The 22,170-nt window shown below is 43.1% G+C and overlaps 2 protein-coding genes across 2 annotated transcripts; one reads left to right on the top strand and one right to left on the bottom strand.

Moving 5' to 3' along the window:
* The first annotated feature begins 716 nt into the window (after positions 1-716).
* On the top strand, positions 717-9,279 carry LOC307078098 (afadin- and alpha-actinin-binding protein-like). Its single transcript, XM_079739705.1, has 14 exons — positions 717-816; positions 2,023-2,101; positions 2,642-2,805; positions 3,229-3,432; positions 3,769-3,879; positions 3,990-4,125; positions 4,277-4,352; positions 5,007-5,187; positions 5,753-5,900; positions 6,435-6,571; positions 7,045-7,239; positions 7,864-7,981; positions 8,403-8,550; positions 8,855-9,279. Exons 2-14 carry the CDS (start codon positions 2,083-2,085, stop codon positions 8,955-8,957), a joined length of 1,740 nt encoding a protein of 579 aa, XP_079595831.1. The 5' UTR covers positions 717-816; positions 2,023-2,082; the 3' UTR covers positions 8,958-9,279.
* Positions 9,280-10,330: 1,051 nt separating this feature from the next.
* On the bottom strand, positions 10,331-20,462 carry LOC307077849 (vitellogenin-like; the record flags this gene model as incomplete). Its single annotated transcript, XM_079739322.1, has 34 exons — positions 10,331-10,443; positions 10,808-10,969; positions 11,342-11,507; positions 11,722-11,816; positions 11,911-12,005; positions 12,086-12,266; positions 12,361-12,487; positions 12,605-12,740; positions 12,831-12,973; positions 13,137-13,343; positions 13,546-13,614; positions 13,732-13,776; positions 13,893-14,251; positions 14,357-14,567; positions 14,668-14,809; positions 15,391-15,576; positions 15,669-15,762; positions 15,992-16,178; positions 16,330-16,449; positions 16,539-16,637; positions 16,766-16,890; positions 17,003-17,100; positions 17,203-17,420; positions 17,521-17,739; positions 17,820-17,945; positions 18,031-18,196; positions 18,288-18,445; positions 18,547-18,697; positions 18,777-18,925; positions 19,269-19,430; positions 19,522-19,773; positions 19,860-20,011; positions 20,123-20,143; positions 20,423-20,462. 34 exons carry the CDS (start codon positions 20,460-20,462, stop codon positions 10,331-10,333), a joined length of 4,974 nt encoding a protein of 1,657 aa, XP_079595448.1.
* Between the last annotated feature and the right edge of the window lie 1,708 nt (positions 20,463-22,170).

Raw genomic sequence — 22,170 nt, 5'->3', positions numbered from 1 at the left:
TACTTTAAGAGGGTGACGACATGCAAAATGAAAACCACCAGGTAATGGATACAGGCATCACATATCATCCACCACCATGTTAAATCTGCTGTTACCTCCAGACAGCATAAGGAGGTAGGTACAAACTCATCTATGGGCAACAGGGAATGAGGCTATTTATAAGGAAACTTAACATTATCACTCCACCCACTCCAGCCCATCCAATAGCTCCCCAACATCCGAGAACACACTCATGTTACTGCAGTCGTGATAAGCCTTCAATGAATGGCAGAGATACTGTACGTCAACATCGCTGACAGGCATTTAACTGCTTCTTAGGTCAGGTTGGGTTTCATCGTATCCAAGACTGCGATTGCAATTTTGTCCAATGTGCTTATTGTTTCACTTTTTACGTCATCATTCTTGGAATAGCATCTAGCTGGCCTACATAAAGCAAGGCATGGATTTAAATGGGGGTACCGACTCAGATGTTGTTGACAGTCAACACTGAGGAATGCGTTTTGTATTGGGTAACAAAGGGCTGAATTAAAAAGTACCTGGCTGATAAATGTACCAAAACTCCGTAAATGTCAAGCTTTTATTTGTAAAATAAAATACATTTCCTCCACTACTTACGTCCACAGGGAGGTTGAAGCGAGTTGAAATTTTGCCCAAATTCACCGGAAGCAAATCCCAGACGAGACCCAATCAAAACAAAGCAGCATTTGGTTGCTAGACAACGAGTTACCGTAGTGTTTGGTGTGACGGCGTTCACGGGCGGCGTCGGAGATCGGGACAGTGAATGGACTATGTTATGAGACAACAGGAAAATACCACGTAAGTAACCCCGTTTCTGTTCCTCACAGGGTCTCGTATTGTAACGCTCAATGTTACTGGCGTGAAGTCACTCTTTATCTTGCCCTTTTTAGCTGTTGTATGGATTTGTGATCCACGTCCGCTGCGAGGGGTTGCGCTTTGACTACCGAGCTGCCAGTGCTCCGATATCGTCCCATATGACTAATAACATGCGATTTAGTAAAATGTTAGCCTTGATAACATTACTCAGCTGATCTATGCTGAGAAAATTCGATCCAATCCTTGGAATCACTATTTACCCGCTCCCTATCTGTAATGACCTATGCAAAGTATTTCCCTTAAGACACACTATCAGGTTTGATACTTTAGACTTCAATGATCGCATAGGGCGTATGTCACGAATGCCTGACTCGTATGCGACGTTTACGCGTGGTGTACTTCAAATCAATTAATTAAATACTTGTTGATTCAATAGGCCATTAAGTAGCTCACTTCTCGTTAAGCTTCGTGACTTGGGCTTGCCATCTGGCAGGTAGAATTACTGTGTGTAGGCCTTTACCTCCACCACTGTACCTACTGAACACATCTATTGTGACACATTGTTTTATCATTACCAAGTTACTATAATGAATGTATAACATCAATTTACTTGATTGCATCCTTATAGTCTGATACACTATTATTGATGTATTCTGTACCTCTGTATATATTTGTAAAATATACAACTTGTTTACAGCAGTTGCCTTGAGGGTTGTTTTTATCCAGCGTACTAAGGGAGATTAGCTCTTCTCCTGTTGCCTTACCTCCAACCAGACATGCTTATCTCTATGGGAACAATGCAAGGCATCTCTAAAAGAAGGCCAACTTCTATCAGAAAGAAGGGCAGAATGCTTCATCAAGTCGGGCCATCAAAGTAATTTCCATCAGAGTTAATGAGTTGGTGATCCCTAATTAGTGAGGAACTAAGTGTAGGTATTTAGTTTGGATGATGGTGTCTCTGGTGCATGTTCAGTTCAATTTGATTCAATTCAGTTGCTATTCATTCAATTTAATTACATTTTCACGTGACACACAAAAACACGACAGGACAATAAACAGACCCAGTATCTGGGTTTGCATTGTGCTTTGCTCGGCTCACTCTCTGACCTTGTGCGTAATCCAGACGGTGCGCCACTCATCCTAATCTGAAGCGTCTATTTCAGGATCCGTGTGTGTGTGCGTATGTAGGCAGATCTGGGGTGTAGCGGATGAGCCAGATACACAGACTCCACGGAGCCCCGGACCACAATGCCAGAGTCAGCCCTCGGTGAGTGTGACCTTCCAGGTGTCTCCCTGGGAAAAATGCCCCATTTGTTGTAGATTTTGCAGTTGGCTTAGTGTATTTCTGAATGTGATAGAGGATGATGTGTGAGACTTGTTACTGACAGTTGGACTGTCTTCATATCAATTTGTGTGTGTGTTACAATGAGGTAGGACTTTTTAGAAAAACTCTGCCCTCTTCAAAAGGCCTGTGTAATAAAAAAGTTCCAAATTACATTATTGTTACATTATAGTAAGAAGTAAAACAAATACATGTTTGTATTTATTATACAGGTACTCACCCGAATAAACCTTATTTAAGAAACATATAGTTAAATGAATATAAGCAGTATGGACTTGTAGTGCTTGTTGATCAAGGCCAAAATACATCAACCGTTGTATTGTAACTCATACTGGGCTCAGGCCAGCATGAGTTACACCCCACCATACTGGGCTTCAAACTGTATTACATGAACGCCAATCCCGTGAATTGAGACCACGAGCTCTGACAAAGCTCTTTTTATCCTTTCTTTCTTTGTATGCGCAGAACACCAGAACACTGCCGGCAGTGCTGTCGTATGTAGGATGTCTCCCCTGGGCCATTTCAGCCAATCAGAGGCCCCCCCTCTATCCGGGCACAGAAGCCCCTTCGTGCTCACCTCGTTCTGCACCGAGGACAACGTGCTAGAATGTCGCTCGTACATCAATCAGGTGCGTGTGACTCAACATGTGTTCTGTGGCTGAGGTGTGCGCTGAACAGCACAGAGGAAGACGTTGCCAACCTATATGCTATGACTACCGCACACTGAATGTAGGTGTACTGTGTGTGGGTCGGCTGTATTATGGTGAACATTGAATGTATGTCTATTGCTCTTTGGTGCTACTAAGGAGTGTCGAAAATAACACAGCATTTCAACTGCGCCTGGGATTCTAGACAATCCTTCATAGACAACCGCAGGTATCAACCTATCACTTATTCCCAGATACCCCTGGGGCAAAAACCTTGAAACAGACGGATCAAGCATGCATCTTAAATGACCCACTGGCACAAAGGATGTGTCTGAAAGAGAAGGGAACACGCCTTGTGGATCCGTATCACATGTGCCTCCCGTGTCTCTCGTGCCCGTTGCCCAGGAGGTGTCGTCTCTGGGCCTGCGTGCCGTGTGGACCCCGACCGACGGGCCCGCAGAGCTCAACGTGGTGGCGGTGCTCAACAGCCTGTACGAGCTGATCCAGCTGCATCGCCAGGGCCTGAGAGCACTCGACGACATGGAGGTCGAGCGGCAACGCTCGGCCAGCAACGCAGAGCTCCTGCAGCTCAGCAACACCCGCCTTAAGGTGATGGGAAAGCCCTCCCCTGTCCCCTACAACAGCAGCCACGCACGCACAAACGAAAACCGTTAAACAACGGTGTGTGTGCTTGGGACATGTAGGCTTTTACTGGTCAGAAATGAGCCTGCGTTTGATTTAAGCTTCACCATTCACTTGGGCTTAATAAGTGCACAACCGATGAGAAGTGCACACTGATCCATACAGGCCATACTTTGTTGAACATGTTGATCTTTTGAGCGACGGATTCAATATTAAACTCAGACGACGTTACCCAATTGAATTGTAATCCCTTAGTTGTATCTTGTTGTGATTCTTGTATTTCTGCTGTGTATTGTCCTACAGGGCCAGCTGGAACTTTCTAAAAGAGAAAACACATCTCTGCTTGAGAAAGAGCGTCAGCTGCAACTTAAAGTGAAGAACTTACAGAGTTGCCTAAAAAATGAAAAAGAAGAGGTACAGATGATGTAATATTTACTTTGATGGCAAGTCTGTATTGTGAAACCAGATCTGGTTCCCTGAGGGAAAGTATGTTGACTTCACCAGTGTGTGTTATGTTTTGTCAGGTCCAAAGACTCCAAAACATAATTGCTAGTCGGGCAAGTCAGTACAATCATGACATGAAGAGGAAGGAGCGAGAGTTTGGGAAACTGAAGGAACGCTTGAATCAGCTCCTTGTCGACAAAAAGGAGAAGAAGCAAGGTCTCAAATGTTTATCATGTTGCCTTTTGTATATTACCTTATCATTTCTACATATTACAGTTAATCTCCGATGATGTCAGACAATACAATTATGGTTTATTTCTTTATATTATGAGATTTATATTTTTGTTCTTGTATTTTTTACTGGCAGCAATGGAAGTGTTAAATTACGTTGAACGCGCTGACGGGAAACGGAGCATGTGGAAAACTGGGAGGACAGAGGCCAGGTATGTTCTGTAGAACTCCCACCTGGAACACCTAGAACTCAATGAGCTGGAGAGGCTACATTACTGATAAGGGGAATTAGATTCGAGGAGCATCATTATCATACAATAATATGATATTATTACATAATTATTATTACCATGATAATAGAATCTGGATGCGTACTATTATGGGGTAGAACTTTATTAAAGTGTGAATGTCAAAATTCACAACAGAAGAACCAGCTTTCTTTATTAACTGACCTTTAGCAATTGCCTTGTATTATAGTCCTCAACGGACCAGTAAAACCCCAAATACAATACAACGGTCAACAAGACACAACCAATACTGTGTTCTCCTATGAAGCTAACCGCTAACGTCCCGCTGCTTCTGAACACCACATGACCGCGTGTATGTGTGAATCAGTATCCTCAACCAAACCAAGTGACAACGTGAAACTGAGAGGCTACTTTTACTTTTACTTTCAATTTTATTTTTATGCATACATGTATTCTTTTCATTTTATCCTGGATTTTCATTATGTGTCTGAGATAAAAATGTCTGCATGTTTATCTGTCTTTTATGTCTGGTGAGCCAAAGAAAAAAGTCCACCTTGGTGGACATTAAAGATTCATTCTATTCTATCCTATTCTATGTGTGAACGATTCTTCCCAAAGGCACGAAGGGGAGGTGTACCGCACCCTGCTGAGCGACTACGACGCCCGTCAGAGGGAGCTGGTCCTGGAGAACTCGGAGCAGCGGAAGGTCCTGCAGCAGATGAAGAGGGACATGGTCTCTCTGCTGCGTGGCTCCAAGCCCGCCAGGAGAGAAGAGAAGCCCGGCGACCCGCAAACACAGGTCAGGGAGAAGTACTGAGGCCTTTGGTTCACCAGGCTCATGTTAGGCACATGGAGGGTCGGCTTAGCTCAGGAGGTAGAGCAGTTGTCTTGCAGCCGAAATGTTGCTAGTTCGATCCCCAGCTCCTCCTAGCTGAGTGTGGATGTGTACCCTGAGCACTTAAGACACTTAACCGCTCCTGACGAGCTGGCTGTCGCCTTGCATGGTTGACTCTGCCGTCGGTGTGTCAACGTGTGTATTAACCGATGTAAGTCGCTTTGGATAAAAGCGTCTGCTGAATGCCCTAACTGCTATTGTAATTGTTAAAATGCTAACGCATCACACTGACATATTTTTTTTATCAAAAGTAGATAGCAAAAGTTACGAAAAATGCACATTTTGATGTGCATTTTTGATGTGCGTCATGAAACGGAAAAAGATCTGTCTGATTGGTTGCTAGATGAGATTTTCGGATTCTTAATGATGGACTTCCTGTCAAGCAGCTCGCCGCTAGTGTGTTCGTAGAGGCGATGAAATACACCGCTGTCATTACACACGATATCATGACATCTTCTACACTGTACAGGGAGACTCGGAGGACTCGGAGGAGGTGTTTGAGTCCAGTAAAGAGGAGTTTGAGGGGTCTTGCGTGGACGCCAGGGAGAAGCTGACCAACAGTATTCGCCTGAAGTGGAGGAAACTCAAGAGCCACATGGAGAGACTGGACAGCCAAGGTAGTGGACCTCGTGGTCGCCATGTCACCGGGGGAGTTGTACCTTACTGCAAAGACAACTTGAATCTTCGCTTTTTGTAACCTAAATGATTAATAGTAAATCATAACACTGATGTCCATATAGCTACTGGTAGCAACATTAGACATTGCTGGATATATATATATATATATATATATATATATATATATATATATATATGTCAATATACAATGTACCTAATATAAGAATGCTTTTACCTATAGAGCACTTTCCACGGTGTCATGTTCAGGATTTAAGTGCTTCTTTGAACAGCTTAAGATAAGCAAATAGCTCTAATATTTTATTACATTTTATTAACTTTTAGGATATATTGTTATTTAATATTCAGATGGTAAATAATTTGTTTTGTGAATGCCATTGTGCAAAAATATATATTTTACAATATTTAACCAAAGAATATGTTTTAATTAAAAAATACAGTTGAATGGGTTCACCTGGTCCAAAGCCTGAGTGGTTGAAACTCCAGGGTTGCTGTGGTCTTGTGTTGTGGCACAGCGTCTTTGGTGCAGGCTGGGGAGGGTACCCAACCTGATGCCGTCCCCCTGGAGACCCATGGGCAGGAGATGGAGCGGCTGAAGCTGGAGATCCAGCAGTGCAAAGACTTCATTCACAGCCAGCAGCAGCTACTGCAGGTCGGGTCATCGTCATTGACTGCTAGTTCGCTACGGATTAGTAACAAAACATTTGTGTGTGTTTTTATGGCTCATCATTCTCTTGCAAAGGTTTCTGAATCATAAAAAAGCAATATTGAAAATACTTTAGATATATATTTGCATCTTTATTAAAAAGCTAGAATCTAGTATTAAACCTCTGCCCTATCTAAGTTCCCTAACTAGCGAGCTTTATTGGCTTGAGTTGTAGCCACAACCTCGGTTTGCCTATTTTTTTTTATATAACCTGGGCAGATTTTAAAGTCCCCTTTTTATACACTCAAGTTCCAGTTCCTACATCATTTTCTTTCATTGGCCTAAAAACAGCAACTGACGGCATCACTTCGAATGACTCCAAACTTGAAGTGTAACTTGCGCCGATATCAGTGAGCTACGGTTGCTCCCTGCGTCCGTCAGCGACCACTCACAGTTCCCTTGGTCCCTCTGCCCAACAGCAGCGGCTGACTTCCCCGTGTGAGGAGGAGGAGGTGGCCTCGCTACCCCCCGGCAGTCCCATGCAGGGGGAGGGAGGGAGGCCGGGGGAGAGGGGGAGGCTTGGGGAAGACTGGAGGGCTCTGGAGGAACAGAGAACCCACTTTGAGAAGGAGAGGAAGACCTTCACCGAGGCGGCCATACGGTTGAGCCACGAGGTGGGAGCGAAAAACACAAAGAACAAATAACCTCAGTGTACTTTTGGCGGGAACGGTTGTGGATAATTGTTGTCCTTGTTAAAAGAAGAGATTCTTACAAAGTGGGAATGTCATGCTGCTTTAGGCAGACTTTCATGAATCAACATGTCTTTGATTCAGTATAGGGCTGGGCGATTAATCGAATTTTGATCGAGATTTAGATTTTAGCGTCAAACGGTCACAAAATTAACATAATCAGTTTTTTTTATTATTATTATTATTTAATGTTTTATGGAAAGGGCAGAACAGCTGGATACATATCTGTATATTATTTTAGATTGGTAAAAAATAACCCTAACCCTTTTTTTGGGAGAGACATGCTGAATAAATACAACTTGTTTTCAAACTCAAAAAGAATCGTTTGAATAATCGTGATTTCAATATTGACCAAAATAATCGTGATTATGAGTTTTCCCATATTCGAGCAGCCCTAATTCAGCATTGTTTCTAGATACAAACTCAGTCAAGCATGTTTTATCCATAGTGCCACAATTTCTCCATATACTTATCGTACCAACCTGAATTGTTGTGTCTGTATCATAGTTGTATAAATCCTTTATCATATATTTGTTTTGGTATTGGCAGCGAATGATGTTCGAGGAGGACCGCGCCATGTGGCTCAAGCACCAGTTCCTACACTGGACTCCCTTCACCGACCAGAACCAAACCCAGATGACTGAATGTAAAAGTGCCCTATCAATATGTGAGTCTTATCCTAACCCGTATCTTGTTATTCACCAACGCTGTTTCTTTGACGATTTTCAGAAACTACCAAGGCAATAAAGTAATGTGAATGATCTGTTATTGATGATGATTAAAGGTGACATATTATACCACCAACTGTGTGATTAGCAATTACAAGCCGTTTTGAAAACCGGCCTCTTCTGACATCACAAGTGGGCATGTCCACCTAGATGTATGAGGGATAGATGAGCAACGTTTACTTCAGTCCACTGGGTAGGCTGGTAGACTGATCTATCCAGCACACATCTAGGTGGACACGCCCACTTGTGATATCAGAAGAGGCAAATTTTCAAAACGGCCTGTAATGGCTAATCACACTCACACATGGTAGTATAATATGTCACCTTTAATGATTGATTATGAATGATTCCACCATGCAGGCGAGCTGGAGGCTGCCTCAGTCTTCTCCCCAGAATGCTTGCCTGGATCCCCGTCCCCTGAGACCTCTTCCTCACCTAGATGCCAAGCTCTCCAGACCCAGTCCACAGCAGACCCTTACCGCAGTCTTCCTCCCTCCCCGGAAAGCAGGTACTGATAAAGGCACAGCTATCTGCCTAGAAGACCAAAAAATATGTATATGTACGTTTTAGGACTAAATGAGCTGTCAAAGTCAAAGTGTTTTATCATCAAATGTGCAGTATAATATTCGTACAATACCATTTGTATAAAACAGGGCAATGGTATTCTACATACAGTAGTGATGAAAATAAAGAAAAAAGGAATGTAGTCTATTAACATAAAATACAAGGTATAAACGGGTTCAGGTTAAACACTATTGACAGTGAGACTCTGCAATAAAGTGACTGTGTGTAAACCCCCCCCCCGCTTTCAGCCACAGCCCGACCCAACCAATCACAATCAACGGCTGCATAGGAGAACTGCCGGTTGGTCCTAGCGGGGGAAAGGCCCCCGTGCGCACACAGTTGACCAGCTGAAATAAAGCTTACGAATAAATGAGTTAATCACAAGAAACCGGCTTGGGATGCAGAGACAGAGGACTCAATGATTGTGCATTAGTTTGGCTCGTAACAGCAGCTTGCAATGATGTAGAACCGTGTGGCATTGTACTCGCACACCCAGATAGGGAAGGCCAACGCTTGAAGACACCTCGTCACGCAGTTGGTCGAAAGTAATGAAGCAGTTGCTCAATCAATCATTTACAATCACTTAATCAATCAATCCATCAATCACAGACACGACGCAACAGGAACTCATATTCCTGTTTTCAAAAAATAAACTAACATGATTGACCACAGATGAAGGAGCCAAAGGAAATGGTTAAGCACAGCGCCCTGGTGTTATGGACATAGGTTCAGCCTCGATAAATACTTATTGATTAACTTATTTTCAATGTGATTCCAAAGTATTTTTAAGTCTTGTATTTTCTATTTATTTTTATGGTAATGCCAATGTTTTTTACTTTTACTTTGAAAGTGTGTGAGTGGTACACCACCATTGCACGCAACTCCAATTGAGTCATTGTTCATTGTTTACATGGAGCTAGGTGTTGTCATCATTTGGGGTTCATCAGCTAAATGTATCTTTAGGTTTTGTGTCATATGAATAATTGTCTAAATATATTTAGGATGGATTGAGATGCTGCTGTTTAAATCGAATCATTTAATATAATGTTCATAACACCTTAGTATCAAATATTGAGTAGCTAATTGTATTTCCTATTGCATTGGGCCTAATGGAACACCTATGCTATAAGTGGACATCATGGGCAGGTGCGTTTGTTGAGGCCCAGAGAGTCAAGAATGTTAAAGCACCAACAATGTTAGCAAAGCATGTTGAAAGCTACCCATACAGTATCTTTGTTCACCATCTCCTTTGTCCAGGTAACAAATGGACATTTTGTGTTCTTGTCCGTACATTTTGTTTTGAAATTGAATACACTCTTTTAGGAGAATAAAGAAAGGTAGAGCTGTTCTCAATAAATGTTAACTAGTAATTTTACAACTTTGATGAATGTGTTTTATGAAAGGAATAAGTCAGAAAAGAGGCAACTCTTTTAGTCTCAAAAAAGGAGTGTTATAAGAAATTAGTTCAAATAATTTAAATCCCAAATATTTATTTTCTGTTAAAATAATTAAAAGTACATAAATAATACCGGACAAAAGTGATATTTGTGCAACCGTTTTTATTATTGTTCTTTGACATTACATTTTATTGTCAGAACCCTGACACCAATCAAACTGCCAAGAAAATCCAAAGAAATATTTGTTGTATTTGATCGCTTTAAGGATACAGTAGTTAATTGATAAATACTCTAAGGGGAGGGGTGGCTTTGGTGAGCGGGGCCAGCTTAAGCACAGAGATTGGCGCAGTTGCAGGCCAAATGAGCCATCACGCTCTCTCTCAGGTCCACACTCTGCTCCAGGACGCTGCTAAGATCTCCAGAGCGTTCCTGCTGAGCGCCTAAAGGAGGAGAAAACATCAATGATGTTGAGGGTCGCTCAGCATGGTGTGTGTGTGTGTGTGTGTGTGTGTGTTATTATTACTATCAAGCTGTGCTAGTAGTGACTTTCCTTTAGATACATTTAGGAGCAGGTGTAGGGTGTTAAGTCATATTGCTCAAGGATGCCTACAGAAAGACTAGGCAATTAGGGATTCAACCTAGAACCCTTTTGGCTTTAGGGGGTCAAACATACTACACACCACTACGACTAGACAATTTGTCCGGTTGCATAAAATCTGTTGTGTGAAGGAATCAGTTAAAGTTGATAAGTGGATCGTTTTGAGGAATAAAGAAAGGTGACAAGGTGGTATTGAGGGTGCTTACTAATAGGCAGGCAGTGGAAGCCAACGGTGACCGGGGTGGTCTTGAGTGGGAAGCAGCCAGGAAGGCAACGCAGCACCGTCTCAACGGAGTGGCAGTTAGACTCCTGTCCGTGGACCATGATCTGTCTCTCCAGCTTCACAGACTCCTGTCTCATACGGCACTCTGTGGCGGGGTGGATGAGGGAAGTGTTGTGCTGAATCATGAAGAGGTCAAGTTTCCCATCCCGACATTTCTACTACTCCTATGCATTGGTGCGTATTGATTTCTCTCTGTACATTATTTTGTCGTTCAGGGTAGTGCCTTTGGATACCTATTGTATTTCTAGGGATTCTTATCATATTTGTATTCTTAAATATTCTCTGCAACCTTAATGCGAGAGAACCTTAATGCCACATTGTACACACTGAACCCTAAATCAACTTTCTTCTAATCATCTCTTTTTTTACTGTTCTGCTGTGATTGGTGTCTTTCAGATTCAGACTATGAGGAAACACAACCGAGGCAGAGGTGGAGTCAAGGCAAAGCGGGTTTTACCGGAGGCATCTTGGCAGTTCTCAGCGGGGATCACCCAGGAATGGGCGTAGCTGACGGCGTCCTTGGCCAGCTGTCCGTTGGGGGTGCGGAACTCCTGTCTGACCTCTCCGTCGGCCTTTCCACAGATTCCGCATGTCTGTCCCTTCATCCAGTCAGCCAACTTGACCTGTGAGTCCAGATGGCATTGTGTCAGAATACCTGGTAACTCTTTTTATCCATGTCAGTCTGCCTAGGCACCTGCTAAAATAGTTGGGATAATATCCAAATGGCAATAGTCCGGAAATACACGTAAACATCCCCAGGTCAACATAATAAATATAAGACTTTGAATTTGGGTCTCATTAAATTTCCTTGTTCAAATGTTTTTAACTCTGTTTTACCTTCCAGGAGCTCTTGTCGAAGTAGACCTCATGAAGACCGTGGCTGGCCGCATATACAGATATGCCCTCACCGTTAGACTTGATCTGGATTGTACCTTGGAAGTGGAAAAGCATTTCGATTTTGAGTTGAAGTCGGAGTGCCATGACAGGATGTTGAAGATTGGATGTTAGATGTTTTTTTCAAGATACCTGTCGGGTGCTGGTAGGGCAGGTTGCTGGTGGGGATCTGCATGCCGTTAACCTTCACAATCACGTCGTCGTTCTCGGGGTACAGGTCGATATCGCTAAAAGAAAAGATAAGAGGCGTTTGGTTAGGCACATGGCTACCAAATATGTTTTTCTTCACAGACACACAAGTACTCACATGTCAGCGAGCTTCACATTGATCCAGTTCTGCTCAATGTTGTCCTTCTTCAGCAGAACCATGAATTTGAGCTCCTGGGAGCAATCCTGGGCCAGAACCTGGTTGCAAGACAGTGGCATCTCGTTCTTGTACCTCCTGCTGTTGAATGTGGTCAGGGTGTTCTTGGCGTAGCTACACTGAGCTGGAATGGTGAAAAAAGGGAACAGCATTTAGGGATCCATGACTCAAACAACTTCTTTGGATGCTAAATACCATAGGTTCTAGCTGCCTTTTACCTTCATAAACCTGAGCCAAGACGTACTGGACTTTTTCCATGATGTTTTCTTCGAAGGGAGTAAGGCTGGTGAGTCCGTCAAGAGGCAGAGCAATGGGAAGATGCAGAGCTAACTTGTAGATAGTGTGCTGCACGGATAAGAACAAAATGTTTTTTTTGTTATTATTCAACATGGCATATCAGAGTCATATTATTTTCATATATAATTTCACATTTATCCTGAACAGAGTGTCGATTTGATATACCTTTGGTGTCTTCATGATCACATCGAGGTCCTTGTTAGAAGTTGCAACCACGATGAGAGAAACCTGCTTCTCAATGTTGATCTCCTTCCCTTCAACGAGTCCAGCGAGGATAGAGGCAGGGATGTACTTGTAGACGCTGTAAGAGGAAGAGTTGGGACACAATTGTAATAGGCTGCGTTACATTACAGTAGCATGGTGCAGGCTGCATGGATGGGGTTGCTCTTACAGCTTGGCGTAAGTCTTGAACGATATCGGCAGCTTTTCCCAGGACACTGTCAGACGAGCCGCAGGGCTTTTGACGACCAGGCCAGTCTCAGCTGTCGCCATGGTGCTGTATTCCTTGCATTCCGCTCCCCAAGCAACCTTAGCCTATTCAAAAGAACATTCTACATCAATGTATAATCCATGCCAATGCCAAGTAAATAAGAGAGAGGACAACATGACAACATTGTTTTTAGAAGCCGCTTTTATCCAAAGGTACTTCTAGTAACCGAGAACAAGCAATGCAGGATATGAAATAAATATTACTTACAGTTACTTTGTGCTTGCTAAGCAGAATTCCATCAGCACACAGTTTCCAGGTGTCATCCTTGGCCAAAGCTGCAATGATCAGCTGGACTCTTTTGTTGGGCTTGTCCAGGTAGGTGGACAGCTCATATCCCATCATTTGGTTGTCAGCTCTGACCACACGGACCCAGATGGCGAAGGCAGGAGGAGCGGCAGCGGCAAGGTATTTGTTCTGTGAAGAAAGTACGAGAGTTGCAATTAATAAAATCTAAATAATTACGTGTGGTTCAAATTGCGTTGATCCAAAGTGACTCTCAGTGTCTTCCGACCGATGTTGTTCAGGAGCAGGTAGGGAGTTGGGTATCTTGCTCAAGGATGCCTACAGGTAGGTGGTGGACATTTGGGATCAAACACCCTAAAATAAAAAGTCTCACATTGTTGTAGATGGCCCGGAAGCTTGAAGCACTGCTTCTGCCTGTGGAGGTTCTCGCTGCAGAGGTGGCCTGAGAAACGACATTTGGTTTACAATATGGAATTAATTGTCAGCAAAGAAAACATAGAAACCTAGGAACGCCATCGTGTATCATGACCGAATCATAGATCATAAGACAGCTTATCACCTGCTTCTTGTGGTCCTTCTGGAACTTCAACGGGTACACAACAGTCTGCATGGAAGAAACACAGAATGTCAACATCAGCAAATATAGACATACACTATACATAGAGCCCGTTTGTAGACGTCAAGCATCTCCATGAGAATCTCAGGGTGGCAATCTCTTACGTTGGACAGACGGCTTCTTGCAGAGCGGGAAGAGCTGGAGGAAGAGCTAGACGAGGAGGAGGAGGATTTGGAGTTCAGTTTGCTGCTACGGCTGCTGCTGCTGCTGCTGCTTCTGGAGGAGGAGGAAGAGGAAGAGGAGGAGAACAACTTGGCGCTGCTGCTGGAGCTGCTGGAGGAAGAGGAAGATCTCTTCACGGAGGGATTCAGGATTTTCTTGAGCTTTAGCAGAGCAGGTGTGCCCTGGGCGAGCTCTTCTTCTACTTCTTCTTGGCTCAGGTTGATCTGCTTAATGAGCTTCCCTGCAGCCGCCGCTCCGACTTGGACCTCGATCTCTATCCTCTCGATCTCCTGTCCGGCAACTGTCGATAAATAAAGACACACGCATACAGGAAGTTATGTGGTTGACTTGAGGCACAGAGCGTTTTTTCCATGCACCGTATAACATGTTTCCTTTTAGTACTCGCCATGTTTAATGACCACAGAGACAACATGCTTTCCAATTAGTTGGTAGAGAGGTGTGTTCCTGATGAATGAGGCATCCTCAGACTCCAGCTTGACGCAGGTCTTCATTGCGGCTACTTTAGCACAATACTTCTTCTCAAATCGGGCAAGCTTGGACTTGATGATGGGTTTCATTCCAGATACCATATCAGAGAAGATCTCAGAGGATTTGGACTAAACAAAAGAAGGGACCAAAAATAAGTAAGGAAGTTATGGTGAAATGATGGTGCAGTAGGGCAGGGTTTTTTCAAAGACGTCATTGTGAACAACTTACCGAGCTACCAGACACAATGGAGTTGGCATTAGACACGAACCGTCTGCCGATGAGGGGCTCCAAGATCTCTGCGGGAATGATAGGCACGATTTTCTCGGCCAGGAGATCTTCAATGTTTCTTGCCACGGCGAAACTCTCATAACTGTTAAGGAAAAAAAGGATCAGGTCATGTTTGGGTAACACACATGAAGACCTTGCAGAGGTGCAGATGATGGAGTTTCGTCTGTAGGGGAGAGATAGGTGGGGGTGTGGCTCTCAGCACCCATACTATTTCATGGGTATGCAGGTTTATGTCTTCTGACAAACTCACTGAGACTGACACTTGATGAGTATGATGCACACGCCATCACACCTCTGTCAAAATTGTAAAGCCTGCCTATTATTTGGAGCTACCTAGACTGAACCAACATGCAGAAACTGTTGTCTTTAATATTTGTATTCACGATCAGCTATGTCATAGCAAAGCCAAACTATTTCCTGTAGCAAACTGTTCTAGATCAGTCTACTCATATCCTTCTGATGGAGAGAGTTCTTCTTGGACTAAAGGAGTGGAAGCCAAAACCATAGGACTGGCCAATGGCTAAATTTTATGTGAGACTTAACATTTCTGTTGGTAGCTGCATTAAACACTGCACATGGTACTAGCTTGGAGCCCAGTGTCTTTTACACTCCTTCAAAGTCTTTTGTTCTTGTTTAAAGTTTAAAGGAGAGAGTTTTCTTTACCGCACGGATGCAAGTTGGTCAGGCACGACCATGGGCAATGCCTGGATCCTGAAGTTGCCTCCAGTTATATCAAGATTGGCTGCAATTTTGCTTGGCAGGACAGAGTTGACCTTGGCTCTGACGAGCACAGATGACTGGATGAGGTCAGTGTTTAAGCCCATCACAGCGAATGACTGAACAGCGACACTAGAGGAAACAATGGATTTGATAGGTTTCATGAATTATATTATCTTTTTTAAATATATATATAGGATTTTAGGAATAACAAAAAGACCTACCTGGGCCTAATCTCAGTCTCCAGGTTAATCTTGGCCTTCAGCAGATGAGTCCAAAGGAAGTTCTGGGGCAGAGCAGGTGTGGTGCTTGCCTTGACTAACAAAAACAAAGTAAAAAAATAAATGCACATTCCGAACGTTTAAAATCCACATGGTGCAAGGCCTCTTCTCTCTCATTCAATTGAAATAATTAGCAAATTTATAGCATTATAAAGTAGTGTTCATTATGTACCAATATACTAACTACTTATTATGGTCAATCCAGAAGACGTTTAACAAGAAACATGTTCTTCTTGGTGTTTTTACTATAGACTGAAGTCACGTACTTTGGACGGCGGCGTTAGCAACAGCAGCGGTGTACATGCTGAGCTCCATGGGGAATCCGGCGGCGGTGGGGAGGATGCGGCGAATCTCGGCAGCCAGCACGGGCTTGGTCAAATGGGCGGTAAATCCAGACAGCAAACTCCTCAGAGCGTCCTTTCCCATTTCCTGAACGATGGGCCTACTGGCAAGCTAACAGGAGTGGCAAAGTGTTATTTAACAGGGGTGGTTGGTAACACGCACGTTGTGACTTACACATTAACACATTGTTTAAATGTTTTAATTGTTATCAATGTTGACATTTGTTTAATTAGCAGCTGGGGAATTGTAAGTTAAAACTTACTGCAATGGCCTGATCGATCAGAACTTTGTCAAGGTTGGCAAAGGCGATTTCCTGGCCCAGGAACTTGATGTACACAGTGGCCAGAGGCTTGCTGGTAGGCAGAGATCTCCACTGGGACAGCTATTGGACAGAGCAAAACAGTACATTGTCACATTCTGAAACATGGAGCATGTTTGTCTGTGTGTGATCTGGTCCATTGGATTGCTTACAGCCTTGATGACACGCCTCATCTTGGTGATCCTGTCAGCGTTCTCGTTATCAGGGTTCTTCAGCAGGGCCTCCTGGAGTCCCTCGGTCCTCACTCCAATCTGAGAAGAAGATGAACAATTTAAAGTGTTTACCAATGGCCTTTCTCAGTTTATTAATTCAATGAGTAAGTTATTTAGTAAGCTCCGCCTGCTTTAGATGGCTAAATGAAAGGGCTCAGTCAACACACCTCAAGAACATCAGCTGCAGCTCCGGCAAGGTAGCCACGGGCTTTGGCCACGAAAGCCCTGGGAAGGATGCTGGCAGCATCGTTGATGTAGAATGCACTGGCAGCAGCACCAAGCATCATGGGCTCTGCCCAAGAGTTCCATAAAAACAACATTTAGATACCAATCACCCGACAATGGTAACCAATCACCCGACAATGGTAATGATTCCTAAATGTTATTTTCCTTGGTGTCCTTACCGCTGTAGGCGTCCATCTGATTGGCTTTGCTGAAACGGTAGCTCAGACGATCAAACTTGGGGCTCAGGATCCGGACAGCAACATTGCATGCGGCAGCACTGCAAGAAAAGCCAACCATAAGTCCTTGCACTATTGGTGAATCACAATTATCATCAGTCATGTGGACTTCATGAGATATCGAGAGGAATGCCTGGTCTTACACAGACGCCTGGTGAGATGCGGTGCTTCTGGTCAGGGACTTCATGTGGGAGTAGGTGAAGCTGGCCACCTGCAGGTTCTCTTCGGTCTTCAGAACGTTGGCAAGAGCAGTTACCAGGCCAATGCGAGGCTTTGTCTCAAACAGCACAATGCACGCAAGCATTCGCAGCTCAGGCTGCAGGGCTTTGTCCATGAACAACTGCATGACCATATCTTGGATCTGTTTTTTGGAGAGAAGAAACAAAGAAACTCAGATCTGGAATCTCCTGCAGATGCTGGCCGAGGTCTCATCATTCTATTGAAATTGACAAGTTACGGACCAATCTGGGCTCCTTCTTGGCGATGTTCCTCATGGCCAGAATGGCGTCAATGTGGACTCTCGTTGGCAGAGCTGCAGCAGCAGAGCCAAACAAGGGCAGGATCTTAGTGATTGTCTTAAGACTGTGGGGGTGTCCGGCATTACCCAGAACCTTCAGAAGCAAAATGATATCCTCGATGTTTTCCTCTGCAACAGCTCTGGCGATTTTCTCGTGGATGGGCTGGCAAAGGGAAATCAAGAATCATCCACATGACCTGACTGTTATAATGTTAAAAACAAAGATAATTTTCTATTTTCTACCTTGATGAGCTCAGAGGGGCAGGCGATCTTGTCAGAGCAGAACTTTGCAACCATGGTACCATAGCCGAGCATAACGATTTGACGCAGAGCAGGATTCTCCAAAACCAAGTTGTTGTTGATCAGGGACTGGACAAATGGAATAAGTCAATTAAGTAGATAGTATATGACAACTGCCATCCAATAAACTGCTTATTTTAAAAATGTTACCCACTTCCACAATCGTAATGGCCTCCTGATCAGCTGTCACCATGTGTATAGATGCTACAAGAGCCTGAGCTGCCTCAAGAATGCTGATATCTCTAGCCAGTAACTTCTCCTTGATGAATCTCAGAGTGGTTGAGGTTCCAATGGCGGGAAGGGTATCCAGGATCCACTGTCTAAGAGTCAAAAAGAAAGTCAAATGAGCTCAACTCAACAGTTTTGTGTCAATTTGTTCATTATGTATCACGATTGTATGATCTAAGTCACCTGTAGACTGGTTTGCTCTTGAATTGACTCCAGATCTGGTTAATGTCCATGGTGTTTGATTTACGGAGCACCTGAACCAGTTCTAGAAACTTCATGGGGGCCTCTTCGTGGACTGTTTGCATGTTGTTGATGACAAGATGGTTGAGGAGCTCCACAACCTAGTGATGGAGCAGAAGAAAGGAAGACGGTTACAAAAACAATATTCATATGAAATCATGTACAAAGTTTATACTTGTCATATAACAACTTCAAGAAGTACCTGAGCTTGGGGGTTTGTGATCTTAATCAGCATAATGGGAGTCTGCAGAAGCTCGGAGGCAAACTCATATTTGATGGATCCACGATGGAGATACTGAGCGTTAACCGGTGCGATGGGGGTCTTCTGAATCTCAAGGAAAACCAAGGACTGCCTAAAAACAACAACAGTTAACTGATGACTTCCTGCCCACCTCCCATATTGACATTGGTTGTTGTGGTTATTCCACGTACTTGGTGTTCATCTGGGTAGCGCCGTTAAGCTCGTTGAAGGGAGAGAACTGGATGAGCTCATTGACGGTGGCCTGCAGGATCAGAACTCCAGTCGGGACTGGCTTGAGGACGTAGTTGTACGCGGCAGCTCCCCTCAGGTTCTTGGCACCCTGTAGAGATGAGGCATACATATACAAATTCAGACATTGGCATTGTTGGCATTGTTTTTGGCATTGCTTTTTACTATCTGTGGCACATGTTAACTTTTTTCTTTTAATTTAACTCGACAAATTTATGAGATTAATGGTGTGCTTATTATCTCGTTATTATCTCATTATTATTATTATTATTATTATTATTATTATTATTATTATTATTATTATTTGTTTTAGCTGTACCTCATGTATTACTGTTATTCATTGACATAGCTCTCAGTGATTTTTTTCTGTGGGTTTCCATGCTTCTCTAGAGTGTGTAAAACATTGCAGACAACTCAAAAAGAGCTTGAGTTACCTTCTGGCACTCTATGCACTTCTCTGTGTAAGCCAGACCTAAATCCTTGACAATCTTCTCCTGGCAGTTATTGAGATCCCTGGTCTTGGTCAACAGAATGCGGTCGGCCTTCTCGTCTTCAGTGATGGCGTAGAATGTGTTGCACACGCCCTGAGCTCCAGCCTGCAAGGCACAACACACGTGCACATTTAGGAAAACTCGGTACAGAGTTAAAAAAAAACCAATCACCGTGGAGTTGCATTTTGTAACAAACCTCCTGCAGCTCGTAGACATTCTGGGTCTTCTTGATGTTCAGCTGCAAGATGTTTAGTACACCTCTGAAGATGTTCAGCACGGTGGTGGAGATGCCTTCTGGGGAGTAGACCTTCCCGACAACACCGTTGGCGTACTCAAACTTGATGGGAGTCGCAAGCTGGGAGGCCAGGGCTTCCTTCAGCTTGTTGGCCGGGATGAATGGATCCTTGGGCAAGACGCCACTGTACTCCAAGAGCTCAGGATCGGCAAGCTAGGAGCGAGATCAGATCATCATTAAACAAGTCAATAGTCGATTTCGGTTTTGCATTTGGGTAGTTGCCTTAGCGGGATGTATACCTTAAGCAGGTAAGTATTCTCAGCAATGTTACTGATTAGAACTTTGCTGAGGACCTTCAACCCAGCACTCGCCAGACCCTCCTCAGGAAGGCCCGCCATGAGCACCGCCTCATACTTGTACACATAGGTCTTGCTGCTGGCGAGGTCAGGAGCTGTAAGCACAGTTCCATTTAACATCCGAGTTCTCATGGAACAGCAATGGAGATACCCATGGAGTTTTTCTCATCTGAAAGTTTACCCCCTGAGAAGAACTGTACACTTACCAAAGTTGACGTACTGTCCAGCTGAAATTAGAGAATAAATAAAAACACAATTACCCATTTTCAAACCTTTTCATGAATTCTAAATGGTAATATTGCACTAGTAGAATACATTTTAATTACTTGAAATTATTACTTCAAGTCCAGGTTCAAATAAAATGAATATCAGAAATGTAGGTTTACAAAATAAGACAATATTTCAAATAATAACAATGATCAAATAGTAATAACTATATATAAAAATATAGACAAACATATAAAAATAATAGTAGATGTTGAAACACGAGCACATGAAACACTCACCCACGACGGCCAGAGCCAGAGCAAACACAAACACCTTCATTGCTGCTGTGAATGTGGTATACTCCAGTCCCAAGCAGCCTTATAAAGGGGAGCATTTTGCGGTTGGCCTATGGTCAAATCCCAATGTCAGGCCAACCCGCACCGATGACATTGAATTGTGCCTATTTTGCGGCACATTTCATTTTTATCTCATGGGGTTAAAAAACCTCCCCTATTTGTTGGTTGTGGTAGCGTATTGGTGTGAATCAATGAATAGGAGGTTAGGGCCACCTGACTTGTACTTGTTTGAATAGGCAGGGCTGCTTTCATCAGAGACCCAAGGGTTACGAGACCAGCTCGTCATTATGAAACTTTGAGCCAAACTTGTATGGGTGGGGGTTGTTTATATTAAAATCGCACATCAACCATATCTTATGGCCATTCCAATCTGACTGTATTCCTTAATCATCTGAACATGATCAAATCAAAGTTTAAAGAATTCACACACTGAGCATGGCTCAGTGACTTGGATAATTTACCTCCATTATCTGTTTACTCATACGGTCATGATTACTGCCATGTTCCTTCACCATGCCTGCTACTGCTGACAGTCTCACAACCATTCAGGGTCCAAAGCATTTACAAATGTAATAGGAATAATGAGATATTTATTAAGAACATAAAAATAGGCACAGGTGTGAAATGTAGTAAAAAAAAAAAAAGTAAACGATACTGTGAAATAGTACTGTTACTGTGTCACCCATCACTTGCAGTTTTCACTTAATACGCCATAATATTGCATCATATAATGTCATATTAAATGTCCACATATTGTGGTTTGGGGTGTGTAGACAAAAATGGTTGTCAGCAAGACGTCAACACAAAGAAACAAATGGGATTGGACACCGCCAAGTGACACCCAAGTGACCCCCACACTAAATCTGTCAGTATTTCAACAATATAATGAAGGCAATATATATTTGTATTCTATTGTCCTAGTTTGTGGACCTATTATCGGATGTGATAATTTTCATATCGTAGATGTGATATTTGTTATAGTGTGGATGTGTCTTCTGAAATATTAAAGATGTGATACAGTTGTATTATTCCCCACAGGTTCAGTGACATATTATGTCGCAAAACTGCTTTAAACCAATGTGGTTCATGTCTTATGTATTCTTTCTCGAGCCCTTTCCTAAATACATACCCAACTGAATAACCAAATTAAGAGCACCTATATGGTCTTAGTTGTTTTTTCATTACTTGAATGGTGGACAGGTGGAAAGGTTAAGACACAGGTGAAAGCTAGGATTAGATTTTTGGTTTTAGAATTAGGGTCAAACCTCCAAGATATTTTCGTCAATCCATTTTCAACATGTTAGAACTGAAAGGCATCAAGTGGAACCGACTTAGCAGAAATGGAATATAGTATTCATAAGTATGTTTTAATTAGTTCATAATCCAATGAAAATAAGAAATTGTGTGTTGCTGTTACCTGAGAATGAGCCCTTTAAATTGACATAGGGTGTGGGTCCTCATCCCCAGAACCAGCCATGTTGTACCGCCTTGTTTCTACACTATCCCAGAAATTGCAATTTTCAAATTGCAAGTGAACTCTGTTTCAGCTTGAATTTGAACACTATGCGATCTTACATTTTGTGTTTCGGGATAAGAGTTCTAGGAAGGAGGGGTGCGTGCTATCCCCATGGATATGACCCATTTGTGAATGTGTTGTGAATTGTTAGTACTGTTGTTGTTGAATATGTTGT

The sequence above is a fragment of the Pollachius pollachius genome, assembly GCF_949987615.1.
Source record: "Pollachius pollachius genome assembly, chromosome: 7".
In the NCBI taxonomy this organism is placed as follows: domain Eukaryota; kingdom Metazoa; phylum Chordata; class Actinopteri; order Gadiformes; family Gadidae; genus Pollachius; species Pollachius pollachius.
This window is presented reverse-complemented; position numbering and strand designations above follow the sequence as displayed.

Bases quoted from the DNA above. Each gene is read 5' to 3' on its own strand.
- LOC307078098 (XM_079739705.1), top strand. The intron at 5,188-5,752 runs GTCAGGGAGAAG...TACACTGTACAG, and splicing joins CCGGCGACCCGCAAACACAG to GGAGACTCGGAGGACTCGGA. The intron at 7,240-7,863 runs GTGGGAGCGAAA...TGGTATTGGCAG, and splicing joins CCATACGGTTGAGCCACGAG to CGAATGATGTTCGAGGAGGA.